Source organism: Schistocerca nitens, chromosome 4 (genome assembly GCF_023898315.1).
Source record: "Schistocerca nitens isolate TAMUIC-IGC-003100 chromosome 4, iqSchNite1.1, whole genome shotgun sequence".
Lineage (NCBI taxonomy): Eukaryota > Metazoa > Arthropoda > Insecta > Orthoptera > Acrididae > Schistocerca > Schistocerca nitens.
This window is the reverse complement of record NC_064617.1, coordinates 979,927,157-979,941,255: the sequence shown is the minus strand read 5'-3', so window position 1 is coordinate 979,941,255 and position 14,099 is coordinate 979,927,157. Positions and strand designations below refer to the sequence as shown.

Below are 14,099 nucleotides of genomic sequence, written 5' to 3'. Positions count from 1 at the left end.
CAGCCTGGGTCTGGACAGTGGTGATGCACAGATTCACACCAAGATCATTGCATCTTACGAAGTCAAACAATGGAAAGTTCAGGTTGGAATATCAACAGTTATGGAAAGGACAGACTTGCGTAAAGATGACATGCAGAGTTGCAGACAGGCACAACAAAAAGACTGCTTACAGCCAAAACCGTCATCAGAAAAGAAAAACATGCATGCATTCACACAAACAAGCTCACCTCACAAACATATGACCTCTGATCTCTGGCTGCTCAGGCCAGACTTAAACTGCAATGTGTCAAATGGGAACAACATTCCATAGTGCAGTGGGGAACGGAGAGAGATAGCAGCGTACAAGTGAGGGAAGAGAAACAATGCTGCCTGGCAGTGCATGCAGGGACTATGGGTGGCAGACAGGACTACCTGGTGTAGTATCAAGTGGCTGTGGGAAAGGGAGGGAAGGGAAAAAGGGAGCACACAGGTGAAGAATAGAGGAGGGGAAAAGGTTAATGGGTGCATTGGCAGAGAGCAATGCACAGTAAGTGTGAGGAGATATGAGTTGGGAAGAGCTGATATGCCAGAGGGGTGAAAACAGCTGGGTGGTGGATGTGGAGACAGTAAGTTACCATAGGTTGAAGGTGGAAAATTTTGAGGGCAGAGAAGGTGTTGTGCAGATAACTCCCATTCGCACAGTTCAGAAAAGCTAGGTGTAGAGGGAAGGATCCAGGTGGCCCAGTTTGTGAAGCAGCCAATGAAATCAAGCATGTTATGTTCAGTTGCTTGTTGTGGAACAGGGTGGTCCACTTTGCTCTTGGCCACAGTTTGGCTGTGGCCGTTCATCCTGGTGGACCGCTGGTTGGTAGTCATACCAATATAAAAAGCTGAACAAAGACTGCAGCAGAGCTGTTGTACGATGTGGTTGCTTTCACAGGTGGCGAAATCTCTGATGGGGTGACACAACTGGAATATGAAGTGCTGATTGGGTAGTTGGGCAGGTCCTGCATCTGGGTATTCCACAGGTATATGATCCCTGTGGCAAGGGCTTTGGATTGGGAGTGGTGTAGGGATGGGCTTGGATGTTGTTGAGGTTGGGTGAGCAATGGAACACCATTTAGAAGGGGTGGAAACAATATTGGGTAGGTTGCCCCCCTGTTCAGTACATAACAATATATAATCAAATCCCTCACAAAGGATTTGGTTCATTTCTTCCAGTCTAGGGCCATACTGGATGACAAGGGGGGGGGCATTACTTCTGTAGCTAGTTCTTGGAAGTGGTGGGAGGATTGGGGGCATGTGGCAATATGGCACAGGAAATCTGCATGTGAATTAATAGTGCCTGTCTGTGAAGACCATCTACCAAAGCAGCCATGTTGTCTACCAGCTCCCAACCAGCTATCCACCAGGATGAATGGCCACTGCCAAACCATGGACAAGAGTAAAGTGGACTACACTGTTGTACAACATGCAGCTGAACATAACAGGTTTGATTTCAGTGGCTGTTTATCAACATAGGCCATCAGGGTTCTCCCCTCCACCACCAGCTTTTCTGAACTATACAGATGGCAATTATCCTTATAAATCATTCTGGCCTCGACCTACTGTAACCTATTGCCCCTACACCCCAACATCATGCAGTCCCCTCCAGTGATGTTGCCACAGGCACTTATGGAAGAGCGAATGGAGACTTCTTGTCTCCTGGGATGAGAGTTGTTTCTGCGTTGGTGCCAATGATGGTCATACCCATGTGTGGCATCAGGCAGGTGAGTGCCAATGTCTGAAGTTTATACGACAGAAGCACCAGGGATAACACCTGGCAGGTGTGGGGAGTCATATCCTACAATGGCCATTCTTCTCTGATGATCATAGAGGGAACATTGAACAGTGCATAGCACATCCAAAACACCATTCAACCCATTGTCTACTGCTCATGCACCAACAAGATGATGTGGTTTTTCATACCCTGTGCCACCCAGTGTTCTCTCCAAGGTTTACATCAACTGCCCTAGCCAGAACAATTCCCAGATCTGTCTCCCAATGAGTATGTCTGGCACTGGATGAAATATTATCTTGCAGACAGCCAAGAGATCTGGCCCAGTTGAGGCAACAGGTGGAAACTGCATGGCAGACCATTCCACAAGACTACATCCATCACCTCCATGATCCTCTGCATGGGAGAGTTGCAACCTGCATTGCTGAAAATGGAAGGTATACAGAGTACTAGAGTCGACATTTCATACATCCTTTCGACTGTACTCAGATGTTTATGGCTCTGTAGGTATGATCGTTTGCTATAAATGTCCTCAAGATTTTGTCAATAAAATTTCCCTCTGCTGGATCAATGAAATCTTGGTGTTCTTTTCCCAGTAGTGTACTTACTAAGCAACAGTTGCAGAGACAGGCAAAGAAATAAAATCAGAAAAATGCTAGTAAAAAAGGGCCTTGAGTAACTCTTGCAACTAACAATTAATTTCATTTCCTTCAATCTCTTCCCCTTTTTTAACAACTCACGAATCCTCTGGTTATGAAAATTAGATTTTATCTATCTGCCCTGCTACTTGTTAAGCTAAATCTATCAGTCAGATACAAAACACTAATGCAATTGGCTAATGTCAATACAATTTACAATATTTTCTTTAAGATTCCTACATTTTCCATTGTTTGGCAAAATATTTTTGTGCAGAAGTAAATTTTTAGTAAATTAACAGATATTAATGTTATACCAGTGTCACAAAAAATATTAATTTCTGCATAGAGTCACCTGTACAACAACTGAACTGTGTGGCTTCCAACAAATTAGTGCCTGAAATGTAGTTCTGCATTTTATCCCTACCATCCCACAAAGTGAAAACTTTGAATGTGAGCATCTGTGCCCCCCATCCCCATACATACAGTATTTTCTGCTATTCAAGTTGTCACCTTAAAGCTGTTAAAATTACCAGAATTTGAAGCACCTCACACTACATTAAGACTTACTTTACATGCTTTATGTTTATTATGTTTTTGTTGTACATGCATGAGATATCTAGATTACAATACTTGGCATCATAAATACAAAAGATGAAAGTACAAATAGCCTTCCTTCTGCTGTAACAAACCTCTGTTTTTCCATCCATCCTGACAATTTCAACAATTTCTCCTTTTATTGTAATTAGTGTGACTTGTTCTGGAACATCAATGTTGTACCAAATACACATGTTGTTTCTAGACTGGGCTACAACAACATCGCTATCCACGACCCACTGAAAACAATTGAAAGATGTATGAACAAACAAAAGAATATCCAGTAACATAAAATAGAATAATTTTTGCATGGTTTATACATTTTCTGTACCAGTAAGGTATGCTTAGAATGTAGTTCACAGGACCAAGGCAAAAAAATGTGAAATGGAAGGAAGTACATGTAATAATAACTTTTGCAGTAACTTCAGCTTCATGGTTTCTATCTATTTATTATGTCAGTGCTCAAAGCATTAAAAATTTTATATCAGACTGTTTACTCAGTGTATCCAATACAGCCATGATTTTTACCTACAGGGCAACACAGCAAGCCACCTTTAGATTGGCTCTTGTTTTTATATCCTTCACAAACACCCCTGCTCAGATTACTGATCACCCACTCCATATTTTAGATCTGAAGATGGCATAATTTGCCTGATATTGGTCATAGCAACAACAACTTATTATATTGACTATGTTTTGTTTGCACTTCACCTGCAGACACTTATGGTGATCTTTCTGGACAAGCCGGAAAAGCACCAACATCAAGATTATTGGTTATTGGGAACTCCAGTTGTACATTGATAATACAGGCCTAGGGCAAAATAGTAGTCTGAATGACAAGGAAATTTGGTGCACATTTAGTGTGTTGTTGGAGGATCTCCTATGAAATGTGGAAGCAATGTGGACTGTATATGCTGCAGTCAGCTGCAGTTTAGTGTCTGCAGTTATACTGACTGTTACCTGGGCTTGAGCCCAATTTCTTTCATCAGCTGGCTGAAATGGTGAAGACACCTAACCTTCTCTGCAATCAATTAAGCGGGGCAATTTAAATGAGAGATTCCATCAATTCTATGATGATCTTGAACGCCAATTCTTGACTTGTCTTATACAAACCACCTAATGACGTGTGGCAAAATCCCCCCCTTACCAGACGTACCTCATCCTGGAATTTATATATGGGACTTTAACAGCCACCATGAAATGTGGGGTTACAGAACAAATGATCCAAATAGACAACCTCTTACAGCCTGGATCGAAAATCACCACCACCACCTCTCATATGATGCAAGGGACTTGAAAACCTTTCACTCTGCCTCATGGCAGACTGATACAAACCAAGTTCTCCATATTTTGACAACTGATCAACAACACACCCCAGGAACCCACAGAGAGAAGGTGTTATCAGCTTTCCCTCACAGCCAACACTGACCAGTGCTTGCAGCCATCGGAATTCAAACTCCTCTAATCAGATCTGTCCAAAAACCAAGGTGGAACTTCAACAAAGCCAACTGGACATCTTATGTGAAGGAATTTGATGGACATCTCCACCGGATCCCAGCGACATTAGAAAATTACGTGCACTTTGTTGGTGTCTTTATAGGAGCAGCAAAATGCAATATACCATGTGGTTTCAGGAAGGAATATGTGCCCTGCTGGAACAAGGAGATGGAAGAGCTCTGCAAGAAATACGAAGCCCATGGTGACCCAGAGGCAGGCAACAAGGTACTCCAGTCTCTTAACAGATAAAGGAAAGAAAGATGATTAACAACTACCCAAGAATTGGACTTCACCCACTCAAGCTGCAAAGCAGGGTCCCAGCTCAGACAACTAGAGGCAGCAACACCAAAAATAAGCCAGGAACCACAGATCACCCCATCGCAGACTGCACAACACAAGTCATGAACACACAACGTCCCTCTGGACAGCAGCAACACAAAAAGTTTACAAGAAGAACTCAAAACTATAGATGGGACCCTCAACTGAAGCTCACCCTTCAGCTCTCCTTTTAGTGACAGCGAAGCTGAGAAAGCCATAATATGCCTAAAGTTAAGGAAAGCAGCAGGTCTAGATGGAGTGTTCCCAGAATTTATCATCCACCTTGGCAGAAAAGGAAGGACATGGCTACAGAGATTTTTTACAGACTGCTTGTGCAACTGTCAGGTACCAGCACATTTTAAGATAGCAAAAACCCTAGCAATCCTCAAACCAGGAAAACCGAAAGACGATCCCTCAAGCTATTGTCCAATTGCCCTTCTCAGTGTCTGCTACAAACTAATGGAACTGCTAATATATAATAGAATCTACCGAACAGTTGACAGCAAAGTGCCACCCTACCAAGCAGGCTTCAGGCAAAACTGCAGCTGCTGTGAGCAGGTATTGGTGCTCACTTCATATATCGAAGCTGGTTTCCAGAAAGGGCTGAAAACTTCAGTAGCATTTGTAGATCTAACTGCTGCTTACGACACCGTGTGGCTGGACAGATTAATGTTAAAGCTAAAGCGAACTGTTCCATGCCTAAGACTAACAATACTGCTGTCCAACATGCTGAAAAACCGATATTTCCGAGTCTGTCTTCATGACAAAATGAGCAAGTCATATAAACTTAAGAACGGCCTACCACAAAGATCTGTCCTGGCCCCACTATTGCTCAACCTGTACAGAAACTATATCTAGGAAGTTCTGCTATGCTGACAATACCACCATTGCATATCAAAGCAAGCACCTAGAAGAGGGAGAAAATGTGCTCACACGAGGCTTTAGAGAACTTGATGACTATTACAGAAACTGGAGATTGTGCTCTAACCCTACAAAAACTGAAGTGACAGCTTTCCACTTCAACAACCGATTAGCAAACCAGCCACTAAACATCACCTTCTGTAACAAATCAGTTAAAAACAACCCTCATCCTAAGTACCTTGGAATCACACTGAACCGATCACTTATGTACAGGACTCACCTCACATCACTGGCAGAAAAGTTACAGACCAGGAACAGCATTAACTGGGAACTAGCTGAAACTTCCTGGGGTGCACAAGCTGACACTCTCCGTACAGTGCCCTTATCTCTCGTATACCCTGTGGCTGAATATTGCACACCAGTCTGGTACAGGAGTGTGCATGTCAGTAAGGTTGATGTCCAGCTGAATGACACCACGAGAATTGTAACGGGCACCCTGAGATCAACCCCATTACCTTGGCTGTCTGCCCTCAGTAGCATTGTCCCACCACATTTGGGACGACAAGAAGCAGCGGCCTGCGAATGGGAAAAGATTAATAACGTAAAGCTTTCCCAAACACTACCCACCTAGGAAATACTCTTCAATCCAACCTGCACGCATCTCAAATCGAAAACCTTTCTGGACAGCTCGAGGACCCAAACCATTCAAGATCAAAAATGTGTGGAAAGAGAAAAAGCAACACCAGCATACTTCACCGTGGCCTCGAAGACCCTACATGCATACCAGGCTTCCAACTACCTAGAAGAACCTGGTGTGTGCTCAACAGAATCTGATGTGGGCATGAAAGAACTAAGTCCTTCACATACAAATTGGGGCTCTCAGACTCTCCAATATGTGACTGTGAAGCAGCAGAACAGTCTGTTGAACGCATTGTAGAGGAATGTTCCAATAGATGTTTTAGTGGAGGCTGGAATGACATAATCAACACCTCACCAACAGCACTGGATTAGATAAACTCTCTAGACATCAGTTTGCGATACAATTAGTGACAATAACTCTTATACATTCCTTTTGTTACATATAAATATTTCTTTTGTATTGTGTAAATATTGTTGAAAACTGCATGTGTATTTCCATATGATAAATAAATAATTAAATAATAACTTCTGTCAGATGGAGAATTATAGAGCCCTCCAAATATATCACATGTTCACTTCACAAAACATGTCTGTCTTTGGTTAGCAGAAGACTTTTGGAATATATGTGTGTGCTTCTTTCAGAATGGAGCCTGACAAGCACTTATGTGTGGTATCCTCAGAAATTTGAGTAGATAACATGTATTATGCAGTGGAATATATACGGAACAGAATAGGAAATGTGAACCTGGTATTAGGTAACTACAAGAGTTTTCCGGACAATGTCATAAAATTATTGTCACTTATTCGTGAAAGTAATGCACACCCAGTTTAAAACGAAAAACTGGCTTAAGGCATAAATAAGATACAGTAAATTCCAAATGGCATAAATAAATAAAAACACTTTATGCCAATGCCAAGAGTAAATTTATTATAATAAATCACAGTCTGTAGCTGAAACCTGAATGGTAAAAAAAGACGAAGACAGAAAACACAGGCATAAGGACAATAAGCAAAAACTGTTCAATGAATTTTAATGCAAAATGTGACTTACCATACGAAAGTGCTGGCAGGTCGATAGAAACACAAACAAACACATACATACACACAGAATTCTAGCTTTCGCAACCAATGGTTGCTTCATCAGGAAGGAGGGAAGGAGAGGGAAAGACGAAAGGATGTGGATTTTAAGGGAGAGGCTAAGGAGTCATTCCAATCCCGGGAGCGGAAAGACTTACCTTAGGCGGAAAAAGGACAGGTATACACTCGCGCACACACACATATCCATCCGCACATACACAGACACAAGCAGATATTTGTAAAGGCAAAGAGTTTGGGCAGAGATGTCAGTCGAGGCGGAAGTACAGAGGCAAAGATGTTGTTGAAAGACAGGTGAGGTATGAGCGGCGGCAACTTGAAATTAGCGGAGGTTGAGGCCTGGCGAATAACGAGAAGAGAGGATATACTGAAGGGCAAGTTCCCATCTCCGGAGTTCTGACAGGTTGGTGTTAGTGGGAAGTATCCAGATAACCCGGACGGTGTAACACTGTGCCAAGATGTGCTGGCCATGCACCAAGGCATGTTTAGCCACAGGGTGATCCTCATTACCAACAAACACTGTCTGCCTGTGTCCATTCATGCGAATGGACTGTTTGTTGCTGGTCATTCCCACATAGAATGCGTCACAGTGTAGGCAGGTCAGTTGGTAAATCACGTGGGTGCTTTCACACGTGGCTCTGCCTTTGATCGTGTACACCTTCCGGGTTACAGGACTGGAGTAGGTGGTGGTGGGAGGGTGCATGGGACAGGTTTTACACCGGGGGCGGTTACAAGGGTAGGAGCCAGAGGGTAAGGAAGGTGGTTTGGGGATTTCATAGGGATGAACTAAGAGGTTACGAAGGTTAGGTGGAGTGGCGAGGATTTCATGAAGGATGGATCTCATTTCAGGGCAGGATTTGAGGAAGTCGTATCCCTGCTGGAGAGCCACATTCAGAGTCTGATCCAGGCCCGGAAAGCATCCTGTCACAAGTGGGGCACTTTTGGGGTTATTCCGTGGCAGCTTCTGGGTTTGAAGGGATGAGGAAGTGCCTCTGGTTATTTGTTTCTGTACCAGGTCGGGAGGGTAGTTGCGGGATGCGAAAGCTGTTTTCAGGTTGTTGGTGTAATGGTTCAGGGATTCCTGACTGGAGCACCTCCGCTAATTTCAAGTTGCCGCCGCTCATACCTCACCTGTCTTTCAACAACATCTTTGCCTCTTTATTTCCATCTCGACTGGCATCTCTGCCCAAACTCTTTGCCTTTACAAATGTCTGCTTGTGCCTGTGTATGTGCGATTGGATATGTGTGTGTGTGCGAGTGTATACTTGTCCTTTTTTCCCCCTAAGGTAAGTCTTTCTGCTCCCGGGATTGGAATGACTCCTTACCCTCTCCCTTAAAACCCAAATCCTTTCGTCTTTCCCTCTCCTTCCCTCTTTCCTGATGAAGCAACCGTTTGTTGCGAAAGCTTGAATTTTGTGTGTATGTTTGTGTTTGTTTGTGTGTCTATCGACCTGCCAGCGCTTTGTTTGTTAAGTCTCATCATCTTTGTGTGTGTGTGTGTGTGTGTGTGTGTGAATAAGTTACCACTTGTACTCTTAAACCAACAGAGAAACCATGTTCACAAAGCACATTAAAAAGTAATTACATGAAACACAAATTTTAATGTTAGAGCCATAGTTATATGAGTACACAAAAAATAAACATTCATATTTTTATGTACACATTTTTTAATGTAGCTATTGTGTTTTTCTGATCAAAACTGCAACAGTGAAATAAATAGAAAAATTACTAGTAAATTCCATCTACTGCCTTTCCATAGTGTTTTACTATGCCAGTATATATTTCAAAGTCATAGCTCATTCATAAGAGATTCAGTTGTTATGTAAGGACTTTGGCTGTGATGTCAACATACCATAAACTGTAAATCACCTTGATTTCTTTTGTATATGACATCACAATGAAGTACCTTCCACATCTTGTTTCTCTGTTATTATCAATGTACATATATTTGAAAAGATACAAAATTGCAATCCATGAATCCACAACAGATGCCTGCCTTCAGCGACCATCCAGGTTCTCTGTTGTTTGGACCATTGAAGCGTGCAGCTTTATGTGCTGCTGTGAGCAGTGGTCTTTTGTGAGTCACCCAAAGCAAAAAGCCATATGCATGAAGTTCCTTTTGTAATGTGGGTTGGAAACTGGTGATGGTCTCGCGTTCACTGACATCAGCAATGCCTGTTGGGTTTGAAACAGAATATCACTGACAATGTGTGACATTCGTCTCCATCCCTGCTGGTTAGTATCTTTTCACAAACACTATTGTTATGTCATGTTACGTGGCTGTGAGTGGTACACTGTTACTTGTAGACATGTTGATACACTAAAAAACTGGGCTACTATATTAATGATTTGAGAAAGGGCACATCCAAACACAATAGCTTTTCTCTGCCACTCAGTCCTGTGCTCATGTTAATCTACCTTACTCCGCTGACTGTTTACACCTGACTGGCACACAAACGATTGTCTGGTACAAGTTCTACACCATTTACAGCATTCAAAAGTGAGCATTGCTCTTTTAAAGGTGGTCGCAACACCCTATCCCGACAATGTTAAATTTAGTTACTTGGCTTCCCTTTCAGAAACCACTGTAGTCATTGACATGAAACTTTTACAGGAGATTAAACTGAATGTTCTGAGTGTACTGAACCTCAATAATTGCATTTCTGCACACTTCTTTTGGAAATACAATTTTTTAATCACACGGTTAAAATTTTGTGTGCTTTTTTGTATGTTATCCTGAATAATTTTAATTTTACATAATATTATGTTCTTCTTTTAGTTCAGTAGACTCAGGATATGTATGTTATTACTCCCTGAAAATGTGAGTACTATACTCAAAGTGGTTTCTGAGATTGAGGGGAAAATGCAACAGAAAATGTAAATTTTAAGGAACAGTTTCTAAAGTTTCAAAAGACTGTAACTCACTTAATATATGCTCAATTTTTTTATTTTTGTCACTCAGAAGCACCCTGCACCACAATGTATATCATCTTCTTGATCTTTTTCCAAGTTTTTTTTTTCTCCTTTTCTTCTTTCTGGACTCCTTAGTGGCCAAATGTGCTGCATACTCTGATTTATCAATGCGAACCTTGTCCATCCGTTCAAAAAAAGTTCTCTGATGCAGTTTGCTCCAGGATTAATTCCCGCATGGAGTATCACTTTCACCCTACTAATGTTGCCATCATTAAATTGGAATTTTGAGTCTGACCATGCAGACACTTCTTCAGTAATTCGGGATTTGCCAGCTCTCTGTAAATAGGCTTTATGATATCCATAAATGCCACTGGGATGGAATGTTTATGGCTGTATGAACTGTTTGAGTACTGGGTATTGATGTAATTGCATGATGAATCAGGTCCAGGAGGGCAGAGGTTGTGTACTGGTTTTTCATCAGTTGACGGTTTGTGGAAGAAGGTAGCCCATACTGCCTGCTTTATTTTCAACAAATCCTCAGTATTCTTTTTAATGGCCATTCCATAATACTGCTGTAGTCCATCAATCATTTTGTCTGTCAGCCTGCCTCTTATGGTTTTACCATCAAAAAGTTTTGTCTCTCAAACTTTGCTTCAACTTCCTCAACCTGGTGCCCATCCTCTTCTGGACATGACCAACACATTCCAGTTTTGCGATAATCTTCTCACCATAAGGCTGAGTGGCTACTACACTTTTATATGCTTTTGCGTCTACATCACCTAAGAACTTAGTGTAACACACTCCCCTTTCATTCACAGATCGACTAAAATTTTCATTAGCTGCAGAGGCCTCCACTTGTTCCTTCACAATTTCTCTCAGAGATATGCCTTTCTTCATTCCCTGATTTACACTTATAACGATGTTTTGTTAAAATCTGGAAATCTATTACCTTTCCAGTATCCACACTAGTCACTGCAGCAACAGAATTCTTGTAACCGTAGCTGTGTTTCAGCCAAGTGCCATCAAAAGCTACTGGTATGTCAGTCATATCATCATTTATTTCAACAGCTTCATTTGTAGCACCCTTCATTGACTCACATGCAACAGATTCCACAGCAGCTCCAATAAATCCTGCATACTTGTTGATTTTACAAGGTAGGACTGGCATATTCATCACGGTACACCTTCTTTCTGCTGCAATGTGTCCTTTGCCAATATCTCTCAATCCAGAAAATCACCTAACATTTACTTCAAAATAATTATCTTTATACTTATCAGAATTCCAAAATGAATGAGTATATTAGTAACTGGCACAATTAACGATAAGTTTCCTTGCTAGTCCATTTGATATCTCACTGTCTTCATGTAAACTAACTGGCCCTCCACATATTTTACAACACACACATTCACCTAACACCCTTGTTAGGATATGTAAATCTATCAGAATATAACCTCGCATACCATTTACATCAATTTTGTTTTGAGAAAACTGTTTATTGCAATGTTTTATTTTAATCTTCAAAGCACTAATAGGTGTTTCTCTAGATACTAACAAATTTGCCTCTATTTCATTGTCTTTAACTTCACACTCCACTTGTTGAACACAATGTTTCCTTTATTCGAAAATCTAGTACCATGAAACCCATGTTTCTTAAAAACACTTCATTTTGGCATCATACTTTACTTTTTGAGATATTTACCAATCTATTCATCAATTTTCCTTGGAAAAACATTAGCACTTCAACATACAACATGGGCTTATACTATGAAATGATATGCTACTGTTTTTGATAGTGCTACTAATAAAAACATGTAATTTAACCTTTATAACACAGCAATCCACAGCCTTCTATATAAAAAATTACCGATTTCATTAGATCTTGAAGTAATGCACGTAAAAATTTTACCATTTTCAACCGGTGTAGATTATATTTAAAAACATAAAATAAAATACTTCCCATGTGATATATATATATATATATATATATATATATATATATATATATATATATTTCCACGTGGAATGTTTCCCTCTGTTATATATATATATATATATATATATATATATATATATATATATATATATATATATATATATCATTTTATTCAGAAAATTGCAAATTTTATAATGAAATAAAAATCTGAAAATGTGAAAAAAAATTTTTTTACATTCCAACTCCCCTTAAGGTGGTGACTAATATTTGGTAACACGTAAGTACTACTGAATTGTTATTATCATTGTGCACTTCATTATTTATATTCTACATATTCATATCTATATTCTATGCACTTAACTCATTCCACATCCAAGCGAACTGCTCACAGAAACAGTTTTATGGAGCAAGGGTACCATAAATAAACTGAATGATGATAAAGCAGATGTTGGACTGAAGTTCATTGGTTAAATGCTACAGAATTTTATTCATCCTTGAAGGAAGACACTTAGAAATAGCAGCCTGACTAATTCTTCAATATTTTAATCAGTATGACAAGTTGAGTTAACAGAAGAGAGAGAAAATACATAGGAGGGCAATGTGCTTACTCACACTTGTATTCAATGTTTGCAAAAACAGCTTAGCAATGTTCAATAACCTCCTATGGGAGTGACAATGAGCACTGTGTAAAGGTTTAGTCACATAATTTCAGTTTATAAGCCAAGAAACATAGTGCTTTCTTCCAATTACGTCCTATACAAAGCCCAACATGGAAAAACTAGAGAAGTTCAAGCTCACACAGACACAAATCATCAATCATTTTCCTACACACAGCCCTCCTTTTGAAAAGAAAAGATGCAAAAAGTAGAATCATTGTATGGTACATTTATGGACAATGGATTGTTACTTATAATTTCTAAATGGGTGTGTGTCTCTCCATGGTTATACACATGGAGGACATGCTACTATTTCACTTCAGATGACATTATCATACAAAAGATAGCTGAAGAGTCAGGCTTTTATAGTTCTCTGGAATATTGTAACATTCATTCTATAAAATAAATCTCTTGTCAAATTACTTTTTCATTTCTGGTGACTCGAAGAATGATATTCTTGGAATAATTTTAATACATAATGAATGATATGTACAACTGGCCATAGTTTAATTCCTTTCTGAATCTTGAATTCTGACATTCTTGCTTACACTTGGACATAGCAGCTATAGGGGAATTATTAATGTGCAATGGCAGAATTTGTTTACTGATATCTCTTCATTTAAGTGCCCCTTGTCAACAGTTTTACAGAGATTATTTAGCGTTCATATAAGTGTAGTAGTCAAGTTGAAAATTTGTTTGAGTGTTCTTAGTGCACTTGTTTAGTTGAATCCGTCAAATCATTGTGTAGTTTTGTAATTAGCAGAGGCAGATTTGCATTTTAATATCTGTGACGTGTAACGTCACGTAGTCATCTTTCATTTGTTTATTTCTTTCAAATAGTCTTTGTACATTACTGACAGTACAGTTAGCCTTCTGCCGCCGAGCAGTGTGTCAGCAGTGCGCAAGTAGCAGCATTACTGCATTTACTAGGCAGTCTTGTATTTTAATAACTGTTTAAATTTTGTGTCAAATTGTTTGTGCTCTCTGTAGATTAGTTCAGACATTCTTTGCACAATAGTATTTAGCATGGATAGGGACTGCAACTGCTGTGTTCGGATGTGGGCTGAGTTGGCATCCCTTCGCTCCCAGCTTCAGGCAGTGTTGGCTTCGGTCACACAGCTTGAGGCTGTTGCCAATGGGCAGCACTGTGGGGGTCCGGACAGGGGTTTGCCAGGGACGGCCAGCTCGTCCCACGCAT

At 40.3% G+C, this 14,099-nt stretch overlaps 1 protein-coding gene across 1 annotated transcript in view; it reads right to left on the bottom strand.

Annotated features, from left to right (window-relative positions):
- LOC126253687 (intraflagellar transport protein 172 homolog) overlaps nucleotides 1–14,099 on the bottom strand; it is a 305,113-nt gene that overhangs the window by 213,329 nt on the left and 77,685 nt on the right. Inside the window, exon 11 of the mRNA XM_049955213.1 lies at nucleotides 3,084–3,227. Coding sequence (XP_049811170.1) covers nucleotides 3,084–3,227 — 144 coding nt within the window. The remainder of the gene's footprint in view (nucleotides 1–3,083; nucleotides 3,228–14,099) is intronic.